The 24,042-nt window shown below is 38.8% G+C and overlaps 1 protein-coding gene across 1 annotated transcript in view; it reads right to left on the bottom strand.

Moving 5' to 3' along the window:
* Positions 1-6,810: 6,810 nt before the first annotated feature.
* The window catches only part of TJP1 (tight junction protein 1), a 44,976-nt gene continuing 27,744 nt past the window's right edge, over positions 6,811-24,042 (bottom strand). The window contains exons 20-27 of the mRNA XM_010084988.1: positions 22,700-23,599; positions 22,285-22,379; positions 21,525-21,749; positions 16,265-16,437; positions 14,621-15,095; positions 12,986-13,203; positions 11,646-11,789; positions 6,811-8,362 (exon numbers count right to left, since the gene is read on the bottom strand). Coding sequence (XP_010083290.1) covers positions 8,268-8,362; positions 11,646-11,789; positions 12,986-13,203; positions 14,621-15,095; positions 16,265-16,437; positions 21,525-21,749; positions 22,285-22,379; positions 22,700-23,599 — 2,325 coding nt within the window. The 3' untranslated portion in view covers positions 6,811-8,267. The remainder of the gene's footprint in view (positions 8,363-11,645; positions 11,790-12,985; positions 13,204-14,620; positions 15,096-16,264; positions 16,438-21,524; positions 21,750-22,284; positions 22,380-22,699; positions 23,600-24,042) is intronic.

Below are 24,042 nucleotides of genomic sequence, written 5' to 3'. Positions count from 1 at the left end.
GCCCGCGGTGAAACGCGCACGGCTGGGAGCGGGGCCGATCGGTCACAGGGGCTGGGACGGGGCCGGCCCGAGCCAAGGGTGGCTTTGTGCATCGGAGTTCTGCGGGAGAGCTCTCACCGCACAGGAGAAGCCTTGGCCTGACAAAGGGATCTAACACAAATTGCTGACCTGAATTAACTCATTTTAAATTGAAATATTTTTCATTGTATGTTCTTTCTTTCATGGTAAGGAAAAGCAAGAGATGTTTGTTCCAAAGACAGGCGATTACCTCTTGTTTTTCTTGTTTACCAGCAGCAGCCCAATCGCACACACATTATTATGACATTATAAACAAACTCTCAAGACCATATGGTGAAACTGTTCCCAATTCCTACAAAAATCCCATAAAAGATCAAAGCTTGCCAACTTCTGTTGCAGATGTGCATTCTGACCATCCTGGACTGTCCAATGGATTCTAGGCAAGGTGAAGATGACTTACATATGGAAACACCTCCATTGCTTTCATACTACGTGGTGGTGGCAGGTGTGTGTGCATATATGAACTAAACCAGGCTTACAGGACACACCAGACAGGCAGAACAGCTTGCTAGGTTTTACAGCTGAAGGTTAATTATAGTAAGCTTCACTCATCTACATTCAGATCCATGTTCTGTTTCCTTGAGGGATGTTCAGAGTGGTCCTCCCTGACAGTTTCTTGCACTGTAAAACTAGTTGCCCATGCTACAACAATTCCTTTTTCTCTTAAAAGAGGATTGAAATGGAGCACCAACACACAAGAACTTACACCCCTCTGTTTCTATTTCTGCCACATTTGGACCTACACACAATACCAGGCAGATATTTTTGCATGGCAGTATGGTGCAGTCCCTATATATGGCTTCATCACGAGGTCAGAGCTAGTTGCTATTTTTCATATTAAAAAAACAAGGATTATGCCTAGAAAGCAACAGTGACACCTAATACCTTCAGAATTAAGTGCTCTGAAATCCACACACACAAAGCAGTACAAAGTATGTTGGCCTCACAACTCGCTAACAGCCACTGCTAAACTTTAAAAAAGCTACTGCCTAGAGACCAGAGTAGCACGGTCATCTGCAAACTTGCAACTATCCAACCAAACCAAAGGAGAAACAGAAAACATGTCAGAAGTTACGGGTACGGCAGAGCAGTGCTTGTTATTAATTGAAATAAAATGTCATAAGGAAGTGTGAAGTCATACCTTTGTGCTTGCTCACCACCTATTCTCATGCTGCAAAGAGGCAAAGTCTGAACTCCTTGCTCATAGACTGACGCTAGTCTCCCTCACATTCACTGGAGACCAGAAATTTTTGCATCCTGTACAGAAATGTGTCAAAAAATGCATAATCAGGGAGTTTTGCTAGTGCTGGTGGGTTTTTCGGGGGCTGGGGTTCGGGGTGCTGTTAACAGAACACTGCAGCAGATCCAGCTGTATTTATGGACTCAGAAAACTCCCTGCTTTGGGGTAATTTTTAGCTTATTTTGTGACAAACTGCTCTCCCACTTACTGGCATTGTTTAAAACTGGGCAGTTGTTACTGTCACAGGCCACAACTCTAAGCCGTTCATGCCTATTAAACAATGGGAATTACATTCACATGCCACCAAACCAGAAGACAGCTAGTCTCTTGAAAACAAAACCCACAGGCTTCTTTACCAGCAGAGTACGGCAGAAGTATGTGGGACTAGGAAGACTAGATCAGATAAGCAACCTTCCATATTTTGGGGAGACCCACATAGGTGTTACTGCAATAGTTCACGTCGTCTGAATTACCTTTTCAAGACTGCCTAGAACCATGAAGATGTCAATTATTTAGGAAAAAAAAAAAAAGAAAGCCTGTATGTAAAATACAACTCAGACACATAAGCCTGCTCACATCACTCCTGCATTCTCACCAGATATCTGAAGTGCTATAAATAACTGTGGTGTGTCGCTGGTAGAAACAAAAAATGTGGGGCTGACGCTGACAGCACCAGTGGGCCTGCCAGTGATGCTCAGGGAAAAGGGCTGCTACTCTTCCTTCCGGCACAGGCTCTGACTGCTCTACAGGGGCTGCAGGTTATCATTTATGCAGCTAATTTCATAGCATTATATACCATACAGTAAGATTTGCATATGCATACATGTTGTGCCTTTCCATAGCTTTCAGCCAAGACAAACTGAAAACAGTTAATACAAACCTGAAAATTAAGGCAACTATTTCTTAGTCACTAAGCTGACTTTCCCAATATACTACTTCACCAACATGCTATTTCAACATTCAAATACGTAAATTCCTTTTTCACCGATTTAGTTAATTCTACCTTACCTTTTTATTCTGCAATGTGATGAACTTGAAATATTTGGTCATTAATTCAGTGAGGACAAAATAAAGTATAATTAGGAAGGAAACCACTGCAGCCAGCCTCACTGTTACATCATCCATACTGGAAGGTCACTGTCAAGCTCTCTATTACGCATGCTGCTTCTAGCGAGTAAGTTTCTTCTGATCTTCTTTCAGCAAAGAATAATTTTCAATGCCAGGTTTCCACTCTGGCAAGATTACCTCAAAATCATTTAAGACTTTGGCAAGGCTTTTAAATATATGTAGACTTAGTTTTAACTGCATGCTGCAGGTTTGATTAAGTATCACCACTTGGTAATCCAATGCCAAGATACAAAAGCACCTGACGAATTGAATGCCAGATCTCATTTTCCTTAAATCCTTTCCAAAGTCTAAGCCCTAAAGTTGAAAGGAAGAAGGGCTGAAGTAGGTTGTAATTTTTCTGGGAAGACATTGCTTGTTTTTAATATAATCTAGAAACCAATACATTAACCAACATGTTTTAAACCTGCACTCATCTCAACAGGCAGTAATTTACATCCAGCGTTTTCACACCCTATCATATCTACTGTGCTCAGCAACTTCTGTATAAAAGGGGTAAGTGCTGCAGAACACTGTACAGACAAGGTACATTAGCTGAATATCTAAATAATGGGATTTCGGTCAATTATTTTTAAAGAAAACGTAACATGCACTCAACACCCAAGAAAAAAGATAGTATCAGTACTCACTAACAGACGAGTTTATTTCCTTAGGAATGTATTTTTTCAGTTGTCTAGCTAATTGCTATTAAAATCAACAAGAAGGACCCTTAGGACACAGCAATAGTTAGCATTGGAATAGCAAGCAGAGAATTGCAGGTTTCTCTAGTGGGGAAATGATTTGCTGCAACAGATAGATTATGTGCACAGAGAGGCATGTGGTGTTTAATTGTATTGAAGAGAACATTTTCAGGTTTTATGCAAGTTTCCAAGTCTATTCAAACAATGTCAGTAAAGCTAAAGTGATCCCACTGATCCTGACTCGTAAGAGCTCCTGCCTGCCCTCCCATCCTTACGCTACCTTCAGAGTAGCAACAACACTCAGAAAATTTTGTCATGCTGAGAAAAGCAACAAGACTCCTGAATACAGAGAATTGTGGCAGCATTAATGTTTTACAGAAACTGTTAAACCTTTGAGACTCTCCCCACTACTCACAGTTCTTTTATTCCAGTTTATTCATGTTTGTCGTCCACCCGTCTGGCTGCCCCTTCCCCCCCAGTAAACTCAGAGCAGACATCCAGGACATCAAGAGAACACCACAAACAGAGCCCCACATGACATTCCTGGTTTGACAATGGTCTGTAGTGATACTAAATGCTGGCATTTAGAATCTAAAACCAGCTGAAGCCACTGGAGATTCTGAAGGAATCCTCTCTGTCCTGACTTACGGTTCTCCACAGAAAGCAAACCACAATGCAGAACCCCAAAACCAAAGCCCACGATGTGCACACAAAGTCCAGCACAGATCCCAAACCACAGGCAGAGCGCCTGATTTCCTCATGCAGAAGCGGAGCATCTTTCACCATTTCATGAGATACACAGAGTGGATGACCTGGCAACGGCCAATGATGCACCACAGAGTTACTCCCTTGTCAGCAACCAGCAACAGGCAGCAAACCCGCCTTGCTGGCAGCCTCTCCGGGCTGAGGGAACAGTCGGGCATTTTGCATCCATCTTCACTCCTCTACTGTCACTTTGTCAATGTCAGATCTGAGGAGTGATAGGCAGTTCGTGCTGCATAACAAACGTCAGTGGGAAACTTCATATGCATTCTCCCAGGCGGACTAGAGCCACTGCAGAACCAGCGTTAGTAAATTAACAACTGACACAATCTGTTCTTGTCATTCTAAGCGTAAACTGTGCTTTCTGCTCTCTTCCCCATGTTTAAAGGTGGTGATACTACTTGCACAGCAGCATGTGAAACTAGCATTTCTCTTCATTCACTTTTGGTCTCCTCTGTTACTCCTGCAGTAACAGAACAGGACAGTTGCACTTGTAGGTAACAGGTCCAAACCAGAACCTCTGTCTCTGCATCTTACACAGAAAGAACTGTTACTACTTAAAGTCACTGACAGACAGTTACAAGTGCTAAAATGCAATTTCACAGCAATTTGAATTAATCTACAAGTGTTTCAAGTTTAATTAAGGTAACTAGGATAGCACCATTGCTTCCCAACAAAACACCCTTTAATCTTTGCCAAAAATAGGTTTCAAGCCAAATTCAATGGTAGGATAATTATTTTAGTGTCACCAGAATGACAACCATCCGGCATAGAGCCAATGAGCCCACAGTATTCAAGCTCATAGAAAAATCTAATAAATAACATTCATGTCTACATGTGTGTGCACAAACAGCCAGCTTCATATATTTTCATTAATAGTAAGTGTATTTCTTCTCAGATGCTTGCTCATGGGGTCATAATGCACAGTTCATTTGGATATAATGAAAAATAATTTTACCCATTCATTTGATCTTGCAAATGGACAGAGCTAGTCGCTAGAGAACCCTGCAAAGAAGAGACCACCGCTAACACTCAGTGAGGCTTCTACAGATGCTTTTCTCACAAGTGTCTTAGATCCTAAGTAAACATTTTCCAGACATGCTTAACATCTTTTATTCTTCAAGCCTGTATGGCTTTGATTGCTGTCATCTGGTCCGAGTTACATTACAGCCGAGAATCTTCAACCAGACCCTAAACATTGCTGATCTGCTTCACCTAACCCAGGCTGGCAGGAACACAAAAGTAGTTTTACAACCATAACTTGTTTGTGCATGTGTAAATACTCTAATACTCTTCACCACTTTTCTTGAAAAAAATACAACAACAACAAAAAAAAAAACCCAAAAAAACCCCCACAGTCAGAGAGCTCAACAGTAACTCCATATCCATTGAGTAGGTGTTTCCAACATTGAAGCCATTTCCTTAGAAACAAGCACAAGATTTAAGATTTATATTATTAAAATTTCTGTACAATTTGCAGGGCTAAAGCTGGCCAGTACATTGCTGAGACAAACAGGCAGAACTGGGAGATGTTTTTAAAGTTCACGTACTTACTGAATAGAGAACTACTGTAAATTAAAATATTACATGTGACCTTACCTCCTGCAGAGCCTAGCCTATATAAAATATGTAAGGAATGTAATCTCTCGCAAGGATAAAGATTTCAAAAACACTGATGTTTTAAAATAAGAAAATGTGTTATTTTAGCACAGTTATTCTCAATGGCCATGTTTTAACCCAAAAGCATCAGGATGCACGTGCTTTAAATTCGCCACTTTGAGAAACACTCCTACAGGGAGATAGCAAAATACAATTCCATTGACAGGCTGCTTATCAGGAGAGAATTGCTACATTTTTTAACAGCATTAGCTTTCTCATTTCATTTATTAAATGACAGCAGAGCAAAATCTGACACTTTTTTTTTTTTCATTTTGATAGGAAGACATGGACTTACACTCTTTAAAAGACGAGAAAAAAGATATTAACTGGACCACTACAGTAAAAGCAACTCAGGACAGTTACACCTTAGAGCGTGATAGACTCAGGACAAACACCACCATTGCAAATAGTCCGTGCAGTGTAACTTCAGGATTCCTCAAGTCCAACTGACTCCTTTTGTAGTGTTTGACATACTTCTAAGATCTTAACTAGAAAAGAACACTTAGAAATTTTAGCACTCAAATTTTCTCCACAATGCTTTGCATGCTATTTTTGAAACCCTCCTTTCTGCTGATTCAAAAAAACCACCACCAATGTATTATCGCTAAGACAAAGGAAAAATTCCATCCCTACATCAACAGGTTTTTTGCTACTCAATTTTTCTGCCTGCTCTTCAGAGCTGAGATAAGCCATGAGGAGAAATAGTAATAGTAGTGATTGAATCTTCTAGGGAAAGCCATGCCTGAGAAACAAACAACTCGTCAGTAAAATACACAAGGGAAACATCAGGGTTATGCACTGTTTCCCAGCATCATTTAAAAATAACTTCTAGAATTTATTTTCTCTTACAGAATAAGAGTAGCTTACTAGTTAGCCACTGAGTATTCCAAACAGGCTTGATAATGGGATGCTGTAGGAGTATCTTTCAAACCATATAACTAGACTATGTGTAAATCCACATGCTGGAACACTCCCAAAGTATCTGGAAGATTAGGTATGATAAGTAAACTAGCACCAGCACAGTGATTCAAGGGACAGGTCTACCACTCCTACTTGTAGTGAGTAGTATTTCCAATGGATCCACACTGGGGTTCATAATTCCAGAAGCCGTGCTGTAGACCGCTCCAGCTGACTCCACAAGAGCTCTGCTTTGTGCATGAGCATACAGCAGAATCCAGCTGTCTACTTACATAGGAAAAAAAACAAAATTGATTTTGTAATGTTCACATAAATGCATTTCAGAAGCAATGAGGTACTACAATCTCCTTTATTATTTTAAAAAGTTTTATTCTGTATATTTAGAAACGTGTAATTTTAATAACTGCAGAGAAAAAGATCAGCCACACCTGAATAGCTAATAACTCATTAACAGAATGCAGTGGTATATTATCTAAACAGTAGTAGTGCCATTGTGCCATAATAAATTGTCTATTAGTAAAAAAATACATTTCAGGGCACATAGTACAGCATCCTTATGACAAATTACAGTAGGGATACTTTTCAAGAATTTAATCAAAGTAGAGAATTCTGAGTTATATTCTTTCAACGCAGCACTTAAAAAGGTAACAACTTTGTGCATTGTTAAAAAATGTCCTTGTTCATATATTGTAGAAATGCTGCTTTATTGCTGCAGATGTCAAAGTTCAAGGCTCAAAAGGTATGAGAATACAAAGATATCCTTAAGAAACTTTGTTTGTTTTTATATATATTTATATATATAAAAAGGTAAAGCTTATAAAAGTTAATTTACAAACCAAGAACAAAAGTGGTATGCACGCATATGTACAAGCAGTCTATAACATCTACAAATTTTCAAATGCATAGCAGAAAACATACCATCATTTTCTTCTGCTCTTCTGGCTGATGAACACAAACAATACTCGTTCTCTAAACCAAACTCAAGGTGTATATTGTTTTTTTTTCCCCTCTTGCCCCAGTCTCTCATGATATATTACCTAAGCACAAAAGCCATACAGACTTAATACAGAGAACTATGAGAGCTAAGACTATTAAAAACATGAGGGTAAGGCATCCCTGCTGGTTAATAGGTCTGTAATAATGTGGTTAATTTACAAATCCACAGAGGCAACTGAACCATAGTCATCCCACGTGCTTTTCCCCCTCCCCCAATCTCATGACAATATTTCCATAGACAGTAAGTAGATGTGTTTGCATTAGCCTCTCGGCAGAGGAAAACATCTAAACTGTGCTACCCCAAGTTGACTGCCATTTCATTGGACATGTACACCAAAAGCCATTTAAAAACTAGAGACCAAAATGTAGTTTTGTGAGTTACAAACATACAGTAGTAAAAATGCAGGCCAAATTCTGTGGTTTTGCCAGTGGAGTATGAATCAAATTCAGTTCCTCTGAATATAATTCCATCGGTACTTTCAGATTTTAAACAATGAAATACTATCAGTGTCCTTAAAAAAAAAAAAAGGAAAAAACCAAAAAAAACACGAAGAAAAACCAACAAACCAAAGCATACAGAACCTGCAAGAACCCTACCTTGTTCCCACTGTCCACTCCCTGCTTGTGGTATGTATTGTGACCATGGTTCAAAGAGTATACTTGCTAAACCACTGTTAGTAAAGCAAGATGCTCAGACACTAAGATCCATTATCACTTATAAAACAAGTTAATACTTGATAGAGTGGTTCAGTTTATATGTCAAGTCCATCTCAGTTTCACTTTATGTACTCAGTCAGCTAACTTCATATTTAGAAGTGGTCAATTAGGACTGAGACACAGTTTGCTCCAACAAGATAGTTTGGATCCCCAGGAAGAGACTTGTTCTGCCAGGTTTTGGGGTCACCTGTGGGAGGAAAACACAATGCTGGTGTTTAGTATCTGCTGTAAACAGTGTACATCTTGAAAACAACCAAGCTTTTGGACAGGTGCTTTTAAGTTCTGAATCAAGATCTGTTGTTGTGGGGGGGGCTGTGGTTTAAAAAACAAACAAACAAACACACCACCCTGCAGTTTGTACATTATTAATAAAAAATTAACCCTTTATTCTCATACAACGTAGGATAGATCAGTTATTCAAACCAGATGCTGTAGCACTCAAGAATTTTTAAATTTAAGTCCTTCTACCTACAGCACCAACATAGTGCTTTCCATTTGAGAAGTGGTAACAGTGAAACAGGTAGTCCATGGTTCTTTCCCAAATTGCCAGAAAAAGAATAATTAAAAAAAAAAACTTTTAAAAGCTAATCTGGGTAGGATTCATTTGAAAGTGCTTGGAACAGATCTGAATATGGATGAGTCAAATCAGAAGGTGTGTTGTAACCAGACACTATGACACACTGGTAGTTTTATTTTCTATTACGACAATTATTGCAGACAGGATTGCAGTTATTTTGCAGCTACATCCAGTACACTCATTGCAAAGACTGAACTACTGACATTCTAAAAGGGATTCTAGTTAACTGGTACATACTTAAAAATCTTTACAACAGATCTTATCTACTCATGGTCAGAGGTCCTGTGTAACATTCTGTTACAAGGGAAAGTCATCAGCTGCCATCCCACCAAACAAAGGTTAAGTTCCATCTGCACACTGTCTCTTTCAACTGGAGAAAGCATTCTTCGTTTACCAACCTACTACACAAAAAGTGTCATCATCCCACTAGAGTAGAACAGCAAAAAAATGCACTTAAGTGCTCTTAAGCCTTCCAGATAAATGGCATTAAATAGCTTGGCCAAAACGATCTGCCTTGAAAAATGTGCAACAAGTTAAAGAACCCAGTCACACAGACTGCAAACACCCGAGACCTCTGTATTAAACAGGACTGGTGTAAATTCAACATCATTTTCTTGAAGAACTCATGAAAACAAAGTGAAGTACACAATGCACTGAGTGATGGCAACATCTGATGTAGGGACAAAGAAGAGAAGTGGCCTGTGTACAGAGAATGCAAACAAGCTTACTGCAACCAGCTGAGACTACTTATTCCAGTCAAGAAACTCAATAACACTGGAGGATTTTCCATTTTATAAATGCAGGAAATTCCACTCAAAATTCACATGATCAATTATATTAGGAGAAGGGTAAAACAGGACTGTAGGACAACCGGGTCCTAGGTCTTGCCCGTGAGACAATGGCAGACTTTCTTCCAACCTTTCCTCCTAAATATACCGTAAGGATTAGACTGTAGCCAGTGCAGCCTCTAGCTGTTGAGGATGTTTTCTCCATACTTAGATACAACTGCTTTGAAAAAAAATAATAATCCTTCAGTATTTTTTACTAATACATTCTAATAGGTGTGGCCATAAAAGGCAACTTTTCCCCCCAGTTTTAATACTAGAATCATTCAAGCTTTTGAAAGGATTTTACAGTAAAATATCAATCTAGGAGGCTTAAATGTGGCAGAACGTATGTTAGTAAGTGCAAATGAATGTCACTTTTAGGACAGAACATGGATACATTGAGAAAAGATGAGGTAGTGCAGACGACTGAAGAGAGAGAAAACCCAGACTTGTATAAACTGTTATGATAAAGCCACCTCAAGAATCAGAGTCCCATAACCAACTAATTTAGAAAGAGAGAAAACAGTTATTTATTTAAGACACAGTATGGTCTACTTACATATCATAAGACAGAATTGCCTAATTTTAAAGTTTGTCTCAAAAGAGCAATGTTATGATATACATCCCATTTCAGATTAACAGAATGTGGTGTTATATTTACAGTACAGAAAGTGTTGGGGTTTAAATATACACGCTCTTGCTCTCACCCACACATGCGCACGCACACACACACACCCCACTTTGAAAGGGAGAAAAATGTCTCAGTAACTTCAGTTATTGTTTGGATCATCTGAGTCCTCTCCCTTCACTTCAAGCAAGTCCATGAACAGGTGCTATTAGTTACAAAGGGAGTGTTGTGTCATTTTTGTACATAGCTGTCACATCTTTCGGGACCCTTTAATTTATGAGTCTGTGTTTTAACACTGCCACGTATACACACATTGTTAAATAGATGCATGCAACACATGCATATAGTAGCTTATAAAAAACAACTAAAAATTATTGCCATTAATACCTCTAGGTTATTGAATCCCCATCAAGGGGATTGATGCTTTAACCTTTCAAAGCATCAGTGCTTTGGTGTTGACAGCAATAGATACATCAGTGACGGAAGAGATGCATACATGGTGGCTTAAATGCCATATACACAAGTACATCGTTCAGTCATTGCTTAGATCATACGTACACAATTAATGGCTTGAATCTTCCACCATCAATTTTGAAGGTAGCTGAATAAAACCCTAAGACTTTTTCCCCAGATGTGCAAACACTCCTTTTTAAATCTCTGTAACCTCGTAGTCATTTAATGAAATTGCTTGAAACTTGCCCAGAACTCTCAGCGAGCCTCCTCACTGACAATTTCAGCCAATACATTCCCCCTCTCAACCCAGAAAGCCACAGTGAGGTAAAAATGAACAGGTAAATCAAATTGCAACCTAGTTGCAACTTTTAGTATCACTCAGAAACTTCTGGGTAAAAGGCGGTAAACAGGCAGAAGCAAGCAAGCAAAGTCTCGTGGAAAATCCAGCTACATTAGAATGAATTGTAAATGCTTTTACTGAACACTATATAGTTTTACTTAAATGACCCCATTGTTAGCATCAACTTGCACACATGGAAACAGTTAACAAGTGTTAAATCATGATTTACACGCATGCAGATTGTTAAGATTTGCCAGAGTCCTACATGATTAATTAAGCAACAGACAAACACCAGTTATGTTACAAAGGCCAATCAGAGGTACATCATCATTCCCTCTCAATTCTAGTGCAACTATTGTTTCAAGTGTATTCAGCTGCAGCAGTCCTCAAGAAAGAAGACAGAATAGAAAAATATGACAATATTTAATAGACCAGAGATACGACTCTTTTCTGCTATCATGGTTTTAGCTATGAATTTGCACCGTGAGTAAGAAAGATGTTTGTAATGAAAGTGAAATGAAGAGAGTTTGACACAAATACAGTGATTGAGTTCTTTATATTACACAGCATCACTTTCAGCCAAATTGACTTAAATTATACGATAGCACCCAAAAGCCCCAAAAGGACAGAGGGAGGACAGCATACCCGACGAGGAGTCGGAGGATTTTAGAGCAAAAGACCAACCATCAGGGGTCATAGACGCACAATGTGGCAGGCGCAGCTCCACTGGCTTCAGGAATTTTAGTCCATGAGGCCCACACATTACCAAGGGGCTAAGAAGTGTTTCACCTAGAGTTGAGAAAGAAAAACCTGTTATTGATTCTTCCTGAAATAGCTTCACAGTATTACATAATTACATTGCAGGGCTACCCAGCAACTTAGTTTCAGAGAAAACTAGGAAGCTTCTGACCTGTCAGTAAAGAACAGCACTTAGACTGTTTCTCCTGGTCTCTTTCAGAGCAATCAAGCAACTTTTGAATGTAACGTATCACAATCTCAGAACCAAAAAGGATAAACAAGTCTGATGATCAAATCATGTTGGGATTATTTTTTTTGCCACCAACTTTAAGCAGGTGCATCAAAAGAAACAAATCCCAAAGTTCATAAGCAGCCTTGTTCACCCTTCCCTTTGCGCTGGAGCTGCCAGCCATAAGCACACTGGGCCAAATAAAGCCTCCAGCAGCTCCAGAGCCTATGACCCTTACCTAACAGTCAAAACACAAAGCACACAAACATACAGGTCTATTTTTAGTTTAAAAAGCCAAATGTTAACATAACATTATTATGCTATGTTTGGTTTATAAAGATTCTGAGTAACTGCAGACTGCCAGTAATGCTTTAACTGCAAATTGATGAAATCAATCCCTTTAGTTTCTTAAGGAAATTAGGAATCTGATGGGTCAGAGAAAGCATGCACACTGGACTAGTGGTATGTAAGACAAACTTACTATGAAAAAATTGCTCAATTAAAATACACTATTCAACCCTTATTAACAAAAGACAGGAATATACTCATTTATATAAAATATTATTTTTTTAAACCATGAAGTTTTTTTCTTTAGAGAAATTGAAAAAAATTGAAATGCTGAGTATTTTCAAGTGTTGAAGTAAATTCCAAATATTTAACTCAAGTCAAATGAGTTTAAATCATGTGCTTTATAGTTCTTTTGGTCCTAACTGTGAGATGAAGAAATATTTATAAGAATGCCTGGAATAAATCCCTGCACTTTGTGAGGGAATCTACAATTTCAAAGATTCTTAAAAGAAGAATTTAGAGTCTTCCTTTAGTGCACTATGTAAGTTTTAAATCAGTACTTATATTAAGCAGAATATTGTTTCCCTTGTACTTCTTGTGAGATGTATGCTCTGTATCTTCATAAAGAAATATATACTGAAGCATATTAACGTATTTTCATATTCTATTTCGCTGTTGCTAGAAAATAATTGTATTAAATAACAGAAGAGTGTACAGTGCCGACTCTTACCTTTCTCTTTGTCCAAAGGTGGAAGTATACTGTTGTCTCTGCAGACTTTGAAATATATTTCCTGCTCTATTCCCTCTGGAATGGCTCCTTGTGGTATAATAATACTAACTCCAGTCTCTATGGAGCTCAGTACACCACCATTGCTGTTAAAGACACCTCTTGCTGTCGCCACAACAGTGTGTCCGTCTTCTTCCTCTTCATCCTCGAGCGCTGAAGGGCTGAACACAAGACAGAAAGTCTAGCAGTTTCATCAATATTTTCCTGCAAGTCAGTGGTATACTTTCCTCTAACATTTTAGCAGAGCACAGCCTAGAGTAGGCTAGCATTGAGTTTAGGAAAACATTAAATGTGTCCCATGCATGATTACGTGGACAACCAAGATGAAAGTAGCTCAAGTTCTTCTATGAGAGCAGAACATTTAAAAAAAAAAAAAACCAAACCAACCCACAAAATCCACACAAACCCAACCAAACAAAAGAAAACCCAACACAAACAAAACACCACAAAAAACCAAAGCCCACAAACTCTGAATATGTTCAGAAAGTAGTTAAAGAATGAATTTGGATCACTTGAATCTTGTGTTTTGAAAAGCCCACTTCTGGGATTACACAGAAAGCTTGCCCCAGCTACACACTTCAGTTTAGTAAAACTGAATGTAATTAACATCTGAAAGTTTATTTTTCATCCCAAAACTCCATTATGACTTCAGTAATAATTCTTATTCAAGCCATACTGAACCCTTCTATTCCGATACATATAGAAAACAAAGCCCATATAAAAACAGCCCAATTACACAATTTTCCAGGTTGCCAGGATACAGCTAAAGAAAAGCATGTAACATTATCCAATGGCTAGTTTGAGGAGACTTCAGATCCATTTCTAAAGAATTTCACTCAAAGAACCAGTAACTTCAAAATTTCCAGCAGTCTACAAAACTATATAGCATCAATACATCTCTCAGGTGCTTAAAAACAAATAGGATTTGCTCTTATATTACACTTTTGTTACTGAAACATCAAGCAAGTTTTCAAGTCTGGTTCATGCATTATTATTTTGAAATCAAGGAATAAAAAACATTTCTGCAAATATTAGTAAAAAGACTTTAACAAGTCAACAAATAGCTTAGGATTGTAATACTATCTGTTGCTCTTGACGTAGTTCTTAAGCCATATTAGGCAATACAAGCTGCTTTTAAGCAGTTGTTTTGTCTCACAGCAAAGAGAACCAATATGACGCTGAAGTGACTTTCTCTTTTTGCAAGTACTTCAAAAATATCCTTTATGCACATGTACCATGAGGTCTCTCTCTAAGCACACAGAATGAATACAATTTCGTGCAACAGCTATCCTTAGAAATTAATTCCATCCTCTAGAAACAAACTGAGAGGACAAATTACTACTATCTACCAGAAGATCTTAGGATGAGAAATGAGAAATAAGAGCCATGCCACTTTGCAATAATAGGATGCAAGATGATACAGGGACACAGGACATACTATAACTATCTATCCAAATGCTCTTCAATGCCCTTTGGCAGAATTTCAGAATCATCATATCAGTCTTTCAACTATAACATCAACAGAAATTGGAAGCACAGGAAAAAAATGCAAGCAAAGAAAACAAACCAGCAGCTTACCTTACAGGAATGGCTTTAGGCACAGCATTAACATTATTTGGTTGATATTTAGGCTTGTCAACCTGTACAGCAAAGGTATCCATTCCACTATCAAACTCAGGAGGCTGCGATGAGCTGTGTGCTTTCAACACTGGTTGAGGAGAGTTTAGAGATTTCGATGGCAACTCTGGTTTATGCTGAGCTTCATTTGGCAAGAGATTATGATTGAATTTAGGACTTTCAAACTTGCGCTCAAAGGGCCTTGCAGCACTAGTGTAAGGTTTTGTTGTGAAGCGGTTGTAAGAAGGAGTGACTGTTTTCTGAAGCTGTTCAGTTCCATTAACAGGGCCTTTGTCAGGGAAGCTTTTCTGAGGATAAAAAGTGGACTGCACAGTGTCTTCTCTAGAGGATCTGAAAATTGCTGGCTTATTCTGAGGTGGAGGAGGGTCAGACACAGAGTTAACTGCAATGCAAATAAAAATACCAGAACTCGTCACTAACCATCAGAAATTTCTAGTCATGTACACTATGGCATAAGAATGCATTTTAGTCAATTCTTAATTTGCTACATGAAATCCATATAGGTTCAGCTTGGCTCTCTTAGACCATCTGTCCTATTATATTTTGTATGTTCTGGCAAGTTATGTTTCATTAAACAGACACATTGATACAATGGTACGACCTTTCAATAGAAGGTTATACTGATTTATACCATGACCAAAAAAAACTAGAAAACCAGTTTTGAAATACTATAATGCACTTGCACAAACTGGAAAATTCAGTTGGACTGGGCAATCCTCTCAATGTGAAAGTGAAACCAACTTTTTCTTCTATTTTTGGAAGCCTACAACTATTACTAATGCCTAAAGAATTCTGTTCCAAAGCATAGAGATGTACATTTTTAAATACCGAAAATTTTACTTCATCATTGCTGAGAACACTAAATACGGAAGAGACCATAATCATAGAGTCACAGAATGGTTTGGGTTGGAAGGGACCTTAAAGATCATCCAGTTCCAACCCCCCTGCCATGGGCAGGGACACCTCCCACTAGCCCAGGTTGCCCAAAGCCTCATCCAGCCTGGCCTTGAACCCCTCCAGGGATGGGGCATCCACAGCTGCTCTGGGCACCCTGGGCCACTGCCTCACCACCCACACAGGAAAACATTTCTTCCTCACATCTTATCTAAATCTCCCCTCTTTCACCTTATAACTGGTTACCCCTCATCCTGTCACTACACTCCTGATCAAGACCCCTCCCCATCTCTCCTGTAGCCCCCTTCAGGTACTGGGAGGCTGCTATTAAGTCCCCTCGGAGCCTTCTCTTCTCCAGGCTGAACAACCCCAACTCTCTCAGCCTGTCCTCATAGGGGAGGTGCTCCAGCCTCTGACCATCTTCGTGGCCTCCCCTGGACTCACTCCAACAGATCCAGGTCTTTATAATAACTATTAACACCTGGAAGTTACGGTTTCAGACAGGATCACTAAATCGTGTCACAAAACTCAATCTCACTATAGTAAAAAGCTATTTTCGCTAATAATTATTACAAGTTGTAGTTACAGAACACCATAGTTACCAGTGTAAACACACTGAAGCAACCACACAAGCACTGAACAAGTGACACTTGCTACCACATGAGACAAGTTAGCTTTCCAACTGCTCACCTTCAGAAAGTGCAGGTTTGTGATGTGCTGGGAGGGACAGGACAGGACTGTTAATCGACTGAGGTTGTGTATACTGGACAGAAGGAGGAGGAGGAGTTGTAACTTGAGGGACTGGCTCATAGCGTTTTTCACCAACAGGCCTATCCATTGATTCAGTATCAGTGGGTTTCCCCCTGTTGAAATAAAAGAAAAAAAATAATTTGATTGGTTCATCTCCTCAGGGCTCTGAGCTCCTGCATTCACTGCTATTTTTTTCTTCTATGATCACCTGATTTCCATCTCTTCCTATAAACATTAAAACACGATTTTTCTTTAATATCCAGCCTCAAGTATAAAAACATTTATTGATAAGCACAAGAGATTAAGACAACATTGAATCATTAGAAGAGTAGTAACACAAACCATGGCAAACAAAAGGCAGATGACATTTCAGGTGTATTTGCATAATTGCCTACAAGATCTTAATTTTTAAATTTCATTAGTGGTAATTTCAATGAAAAAATGTTCCTCTAATTTAGCAGGTCTTCAAAATAAAAATGTAAGTCCACTTTTTTGGGGAGGGTGGGCGGGCTGTTTTTGAAAAGCATAATTAGCCAATAGGACAGTGGATTCTAGTACAACTTTTCTAAATACACCTAGTATTTGAACAATGCCATCTTTATTAGAAATGCAATCATCTTAACCTTCACTAGCTTTATGTGCATAGTGTAGATAACTTTAAAATATTATTTTCAAAAGATTTTTCTTATACTAGGATTTTTTTTCTCCAGAAGTTTCTTTCAGGAAATGATTGGTTTTACGAATATGTGTAATTTTTGCCTACAATATATTGCACTTGCTTTCAGAATTTGTGTGTTTAACATTTTAAGTGCACATAATGCCTGTGATGAAATGTAACAGTGAGAGGACACCTGAAAACATCCTCACATCAACAACAGTCTTACCACTTGATGTTCCTTTTCAAGTAGTCATAGCTAGTGTAAGAGCCAAGAAATCTAGGTGATGGCAAAGCAAACAGCAATAGAAGAATGAAAGAAAACAGTCATTCTTTCTTGAGCATATTATTTCTTCACACTTTTTATGTTAGTCCTAGCAGTTCTCATATGACAAAATTGTTGAAACAAAGAGACGCTACTTTTAACAGCGATGTTTCTGACAAGACCTTTACTGTATGCATATGTACGATGATCATCTACTATATTTAATGAGATTTTGTCAGTGATTAGGAGGTGGTCAAGATCTCAGATTGACAGGTATTGAAAGAACAACAGTACACTAAGCTATTTGTTACAGCCTGCATAAACAAAGTTATATAAGATGGTGAAAAAAGTGAATAAAACATAAATCCCACAAATCCCATATTTTAACAATCTCTCACTTATGGTCCAATTTCTATTAATTTCTTCAGTCTTAACGCACACAGAGAATGATGATAGTTTTGTATTGCAGATCATGTAGTGAGGGTACATTCACAGCAAATGTTTCTATAGCACTATCAGCTCATCCAACAGCAAGCCCACACCATAAAATGCTTCTGATTGTGTTCAACAATTCCTAAAAGGACATCTTAGAACTGTTTATGAATACTAAGAGAGAAAACGGTTAAGTATACTCTCCCTTGATTTTTAACACTTATCTTGCTCATATATGTGCAAGAAAATACATTTTACATTGGGACAGCTTTCCCTCAGCCCTTCACTTTCTGTATGCTCATAAAACGTAACAGGCAACAATTCTAGACACCAACAGCATCTTACTGCCTGAAAGGAGTACATTACGAAATCAAGAAAAGGGCTGATCAGCTTTTGGAAGTCTGCTTGTGACCACATGAATGTGATGCTCAGTAAGCTAAACAGCATCTGCATGAAAATCAGTGTTGCACAAAAAGATCATTTTAGATCTGCTGTTTAAGCTTCCGTTCACACTGATTATTTTATATAAAGCCATTCATCCAACAACAGATGTTATTACTGCACACTCACTCACTATTGTCTTTATTCTAAGGGGGTAGTAGCTGCTTTCTCAGAGAAGTGCCCACCTGAAATCCCTGCTTCCCAGAGGGGATATGAACCAGGAGAGGGAAGCACTACCAAAGCCCACAGAAAAACACAATACACTCCACACCTACTCAGAACTGCCTGCCAGCTTTACGATGAATTAAAAAATGGGGAACAATGGTACATTTTGATGGAGGGAACAGAAGAGAGAGCTATGACAACAGAAACACAACCAGCACGATGCCGTACTTAATACGAAGTGTATTCTTCTGTCATAGGCTCCTGACCAAGCTCAGCCAAATGCTCAACCACAGTGTTCAGAATCTGTACACACGTGATCCACAACAAAAGGCTTGCTTACAGTCTGTGTCAAAATGAAGTTCCTCTAATTAATGATGTGCTGTTTTCTAGGCCCTTTCCCACTTATATTTTTGTTATAAACCCATTCCTTTAATTCGAAACGAAGCAGAAAAGAACCACCAGCGGGCAACAGGTTATAGGCCTTGGCGTACAACAGAAAACATGTCAAATGCATTGCTATCTCCAGTTCCAATTCAAAAGACTCCAACTCTGTAACAGACACCTAAGAGCTCAGCTAGAGCAGTTTAAGAAGTCAACAGAGGACACTAACTCCTAAGGCAGCTCCTTAACGCCTCCTCCAATGAGGCTGTCACTGATCATGGAAGTGCTCAACCCCGCTCAACACAAAATTTCGATAAGCTACCTCATTTTGCAGTGTGCCAGGCTAACACAGGTAACTACACTGAGCCAAGCAGGAACAAGTCCACTACACTCAGCCATGGGGTACTTGCCTCAAACTGCTCCAACTAGATCCACTTAAACATGATAATTTACAAGTTCTACTATTTTCTCACATCAAGAGAAACGATCCTTTATTTTACAGTTACTGACAACTGTAACATGCAGATACAGCATTACCCATATAAAGCAGCTTTAGTAATGACATAAGTTTCCTAAATAATGCAAATAAGACCCCAACAAGTTAAGAGTAAACAAATCTGTACACATGCAATGGGAAAAATATGTACTTTCACAATACGTCGTGGCATAGAGCTTCACATAATTTAACACTAACATTTAAAATGGAAAGAAAGTTGTAGCTATTGCTCATGAATAAATAAAATCTGTCCACTGTACCCAGGATACACTATATGGATTACGCAGGAGCAAGAGAGTGCATACTCAACAGTTCCTATATCATGCAAATTTAGTCCTGTCTATTTTTAGAAGAGTTTATGCACACAATAGCTATTACCATATAAATCCAATGGAAAAAAAGATGAATAACAAGCAAGCAACAGAGTACAAACTGGAAGCTGGTGAAAGAAGAGTCCTAAATATGGAATGCTTTCTCAAGATAACAATTGTTTTGTGTTTCCATGCAAGTACATTGCAGTATGCTTCTAGAGGCAGTGATGTCCAATTGAGTAGTGTTCTTGTTTATCTCTTTCCAATTACTTCCATGAATATTTCCATGTCTATTTGCACTGGACTATTCAGTAAATTTTCTTTCCCATGTCTGTACCTTCTGTTAAGGGTTACATTCTTTCATAAGGAAAAAACACAACACATTTTTGGCCCCCACTTATAAAACTATCAGCCTCAAAATCAGTATCCTTTTGTGGCAATAAGATGTCACCGTCCCGTAATTACAAGCCCTGAAGTTATACACTAACTCACAACAAAACCAGAACTGAGCAGCCAAAGAATGGAAGCGTCACGGCAGACAGAAGTGGTATGTGGAAGTATGGAACAATCTCTCTCAACTATTAGCTGTTCTGCAGCAAAAATTCAACAGTGGTGTGTATTTCTCATGTTTTTCAGTGTGTGTGACAACACCACAGAGGACAACAAGCACACAGTGGAAGCTTACAATGATCCCCATCTGAATAATCTGACAATCTTCACGATTACTTGATGAAAGCTTACAACATTTCTCCCAAAGCATTACTTGCATTTATGATGGCAACACAGTCCACGGCTACAGATCCAAATGGACTATCTATGGGTAACACTGGGTTTTGTATGTGGGAACATAATTCTGAAAGCTACTGCAATGCATTACAAGACCAGCCAAGACTTCCTATGATGCCCAGAGAGTAGGACAGATCTGTTCCCGTCTTTCCATTAGAAGAGACAGGGTAAGCAAAAAGGAATGATAACAAACATCTTTGGATGTATTCCTTCCTTAGCATATGAAGTAGTAAAATAATAAACGATTACTGTGTATGTGGACTTCCTGATCAGAAAAAAAAAAAAGTGAACCCCTTAAAACCTATCAAGCTGTTGGAAAGATTCCAATATTCCCAAAGAGAAAGACATTGGAGATGATAGACAATATACAAATAAGAACAGGATTCCCAGGTCCTAGCTCAAATCCTTTAAGACAAGCACTGGAACACAGTGTATCAAGTACACGTAAGACAACTTGCATATACACTTAACTCCATAAAACTTCAGCAAACTAGTTTACTATCTAAATAACATTTATTAGTTCTCATTTACATGGAAATGAATGTAACCAAAGCCTTCAAAAAGGCCCGGTATTCAGCCCGCATGCAGTAAGCCGAGATAGCTTTTCACAGGGACAGCTACAAACACTCAGTTATGGCTTGAATCAAAACAAATTTTGGGAAGTTAGGTAACTCTGAAGAGTACTCCAAGTTTGCGTAAGTATCCTGCAAGATAGCCAGTTCTTTACCTGAGCTGATCTGTGTATGTGCTTCCACACAATTTCTGTATCAAAATGTTCCAAATCAAGGAAGCAGAACAACACAGGAAACAGATGCTGTTTCCATCAACCCATTAAATTCTGGCCTCAGCAATATTCCCTAAAGGCTCAGTTTCCTAAAGTCAAACACGGCTAATATGTACAAGCCTGTCTGCAGAATAAATGCATGCAGAACTGCAAAACCTCTGCTTTGAAAGATGTTTAAGCACTCAGTATTAGTTAGACTAAGGAAATACTCTGTTCTGTTAGTAAGTGGTAAGCAAAAGAAGCAACATGCTGAAGGTCCCGAAACATCCAAAAATTATTAATTTCATTTACCAAAATAAAAAGTCACGCAGTTGTGTTCTCAAACTAAGATTGTTTAGATGTACCTTGAGTTCATTAATACAATATAATTTCAATTAGACACCATAAACCCCTGCAATTCCATTGATGAAGGCAAAATTTCAGTTTTAGTCCTATATGCCTCCCCGCCTCTTTCAAATGAAGAAAAGAAATCCCCCAAACTTACTTCGAATAGTTGGTGAAATTCAGCTGATTCTGTGAATGTATTGGTTTAGTGGGCTCAGAATGATGGCTGGCAGGAACCTGTGCAGATGGCTTATTTTCAAAACTCCTACGATCAAAGTAGGAGAGCTGCTTTCGATAATACTCCTCATCCTCTTCAGGATCATAATGATTTGAACGCACAATATCTTCAGGCGGCTTCACTTGAGGTCTCTGTGGTTCTGGGGCCCTAATCAAGAAGAATAATATACAGTTGCCTTGCACAGCCGTACAAGCATAAGTACCTGAACTTACATTCTATTTTATAACCCAGCTAGTAATAAAGCAACCTAAATGTAATTCTTACAATTGTACACCTTGCCTTTTTGACCTACAATGCATGGATATTAGATAGATGTGACACAGCATACAGAAAGAAAATCCTTATTTCCCTTTTACCTTACTTTTTCCCTTTTGTTCTACTTTCTAATTATGTCAATTAAACATAGGCAGTATCTCCATCTTATTTTTTTTCTAAGTTCCTTTCTAAAAAAAGCTGAAAAACCATATTGTGTCCTTCCCCCACTTCCCAGCAATCATGTCCAGGAGAACTGACTTTATGTCCTACCTTACTACGGACACAGAAATCATACTGACACAGAAATCATTCTGACATACTCCGACTCTCCACTCCGCAGTTTCCAATTTGAACCACTAAAATGTGTTTTCTGAATATTCTAATCTCCTATTAAAAACTCAATTTAGTCCATCAGTTGTGCATCTACCTGTAAGTTGTTTTGTCGTGATCATACTGGCTTTGAGAAGTTGGTTTTGGACCACTCACAGTTGTGAGTGCAGGCTTAGGTGCTAGTTCTGGAGGCTGTAAAGAAAAGGATAGCACAGTCTCTTAGATTCTAACATTTAGAAAAATATAGCACTTGGACTAAAACTGATCCCCCTTCCCTCAAAAGGAAAAACAGAATGAAATACTAGTGAAAGATAAATCGAAGGAGTTTTCAGCATGGCAACATCCCCTTCAGTGATTTCACAAAAGTTGTCAGCTTCTGCTTTTAAAACGTACTGCAGTTAGGCTGCTAAGAGGCTATTCCAAAAACAGTAAAGCTTTATTTACAAGACAATATTTTACTTCTTGAAGTCTCATTAGCAAAAAGCAGCAATTAAAAAACTCAAACGACTTACCTTGACAGCTGATGTATCAGTTGGGTCCTTCATTTTTTCCAAAGATGGCGATCTTCTTCTTTCAAATATCTTAACCCTACTTCGCACAGACTGTGGTTTCATGGCTGGATCTTCTTCTTCCTCTGCTAGAGATGGCGGTGTAGGCAGTGGTTTACTGTTAGAAGGCAAAACTTCTGGTTTGGTTTGTGATGAAGGGGGAGGAGGAAGAGAAACACCTGAAGTGCTATGAGAAGGCTCGTATTGTCCAGCTTTAGCATTATAAGCTTGAGGAGGACCTTGTTCATAGCCCCTTATATGTGGATCAAAGTACTGCTTCGGTTCAGGAGATCGAGATATGGCTGACTGGTATGGCTGCGCTTCTTGTTTGTATCTACCATGCGTGTCATATCCAACAGTATGCTGATCTTCGTATCGTACTTGCGGTAAGCTGAAGTTTTTGGGTGCATGCTCATAGCGAGGTCTGCCATCATAGCTCATTGGAGGGGGTTCCTCAAAACGAGGTTGTGCTGGATAGTAGCTGCGTTCTGTGCTCTCTTCTAGCTTTTGTCGGGAATCTAGATCCCTAGGAGGCTGGTTTTCATAAACTGTTCTTGCTTGGTTGTAGGGCTGTTTTTCATCGTAATATGCCCAGTGTTCCTCATAGGGAGGCACACGGTCATCATAATGTAGGCGAGGGTCATAACCACGGGAAAATTGATCTACATAGTTTGTAGAATCATACCTATATGTTGACTGCTCATAGTCCCTACTCGGTTGTTTTTCTGCATACTGAGCCTGGGATTCATAGATCAGATTTGGGTCTCTCTCCTGTCTCTGCACTGGGTGATTGACTGCTGGCTGTTTTAAGACATAGCTTTGTCTGGACACTTCTTCATTAATATATGGATCCTTTCGGTGTATCTGTTAAAAAGAAAGGCATACCTTCTAGTTAAAATGAAGAGGAACTACAGCTGCATTTGAAATGGAGTATTTTAAGCAAAGCTAAGTTTCAAATATTGTCTTGAATTTTGTTTAAAAGCAGAACAATTTGATGCTGTTGTTTGCAATCAGAGGAAGATGCACTCAGTGATTCAAGAGATCCTTTCCAGTCCTATTTTTAAGCAAAAATAGGTAAGTAGATCAAAAAGGAAAGACAAAGGTAAGTGTCTCATCTTTGGGGTTTGGTATTGGCAGGGGGGAGGCACAGACACTTTTTTGCAGGGGTTTGGAAAAGTGGATGTAAATTGATTTCCATATTTAAGTTAGCTCTAGCATTGCTGGGGAAGCATATAAAGTCACCCAACAAACTGGATTCATCTTCATTATCAAGGATTTGGCATGACCTAAAGCATACAAAGATCTAG

The sequence above is a fragment of the Pterocles gutturalis genome, unplaced genomic scaffold (assembly GCF_000699245.1).
Source record: "Pterocles gutturalis isolate BGI_N339 unplaced genomic scaffold, ASM69924v1 scaffold23570, whole genome shotgun sequence".
NCBI classification, from domain to species: domain Eukaryota; kingdom Metazoa; phylum Chordata; class Aves; order Pterocliformes; family Pteroclidae; genus Pterocles; species Pterocles gutturalis.
Note: the sequence above shows the minus strand (reverse complement) of the source record. Positions and strands in the feature narration are given on the sequence as shown.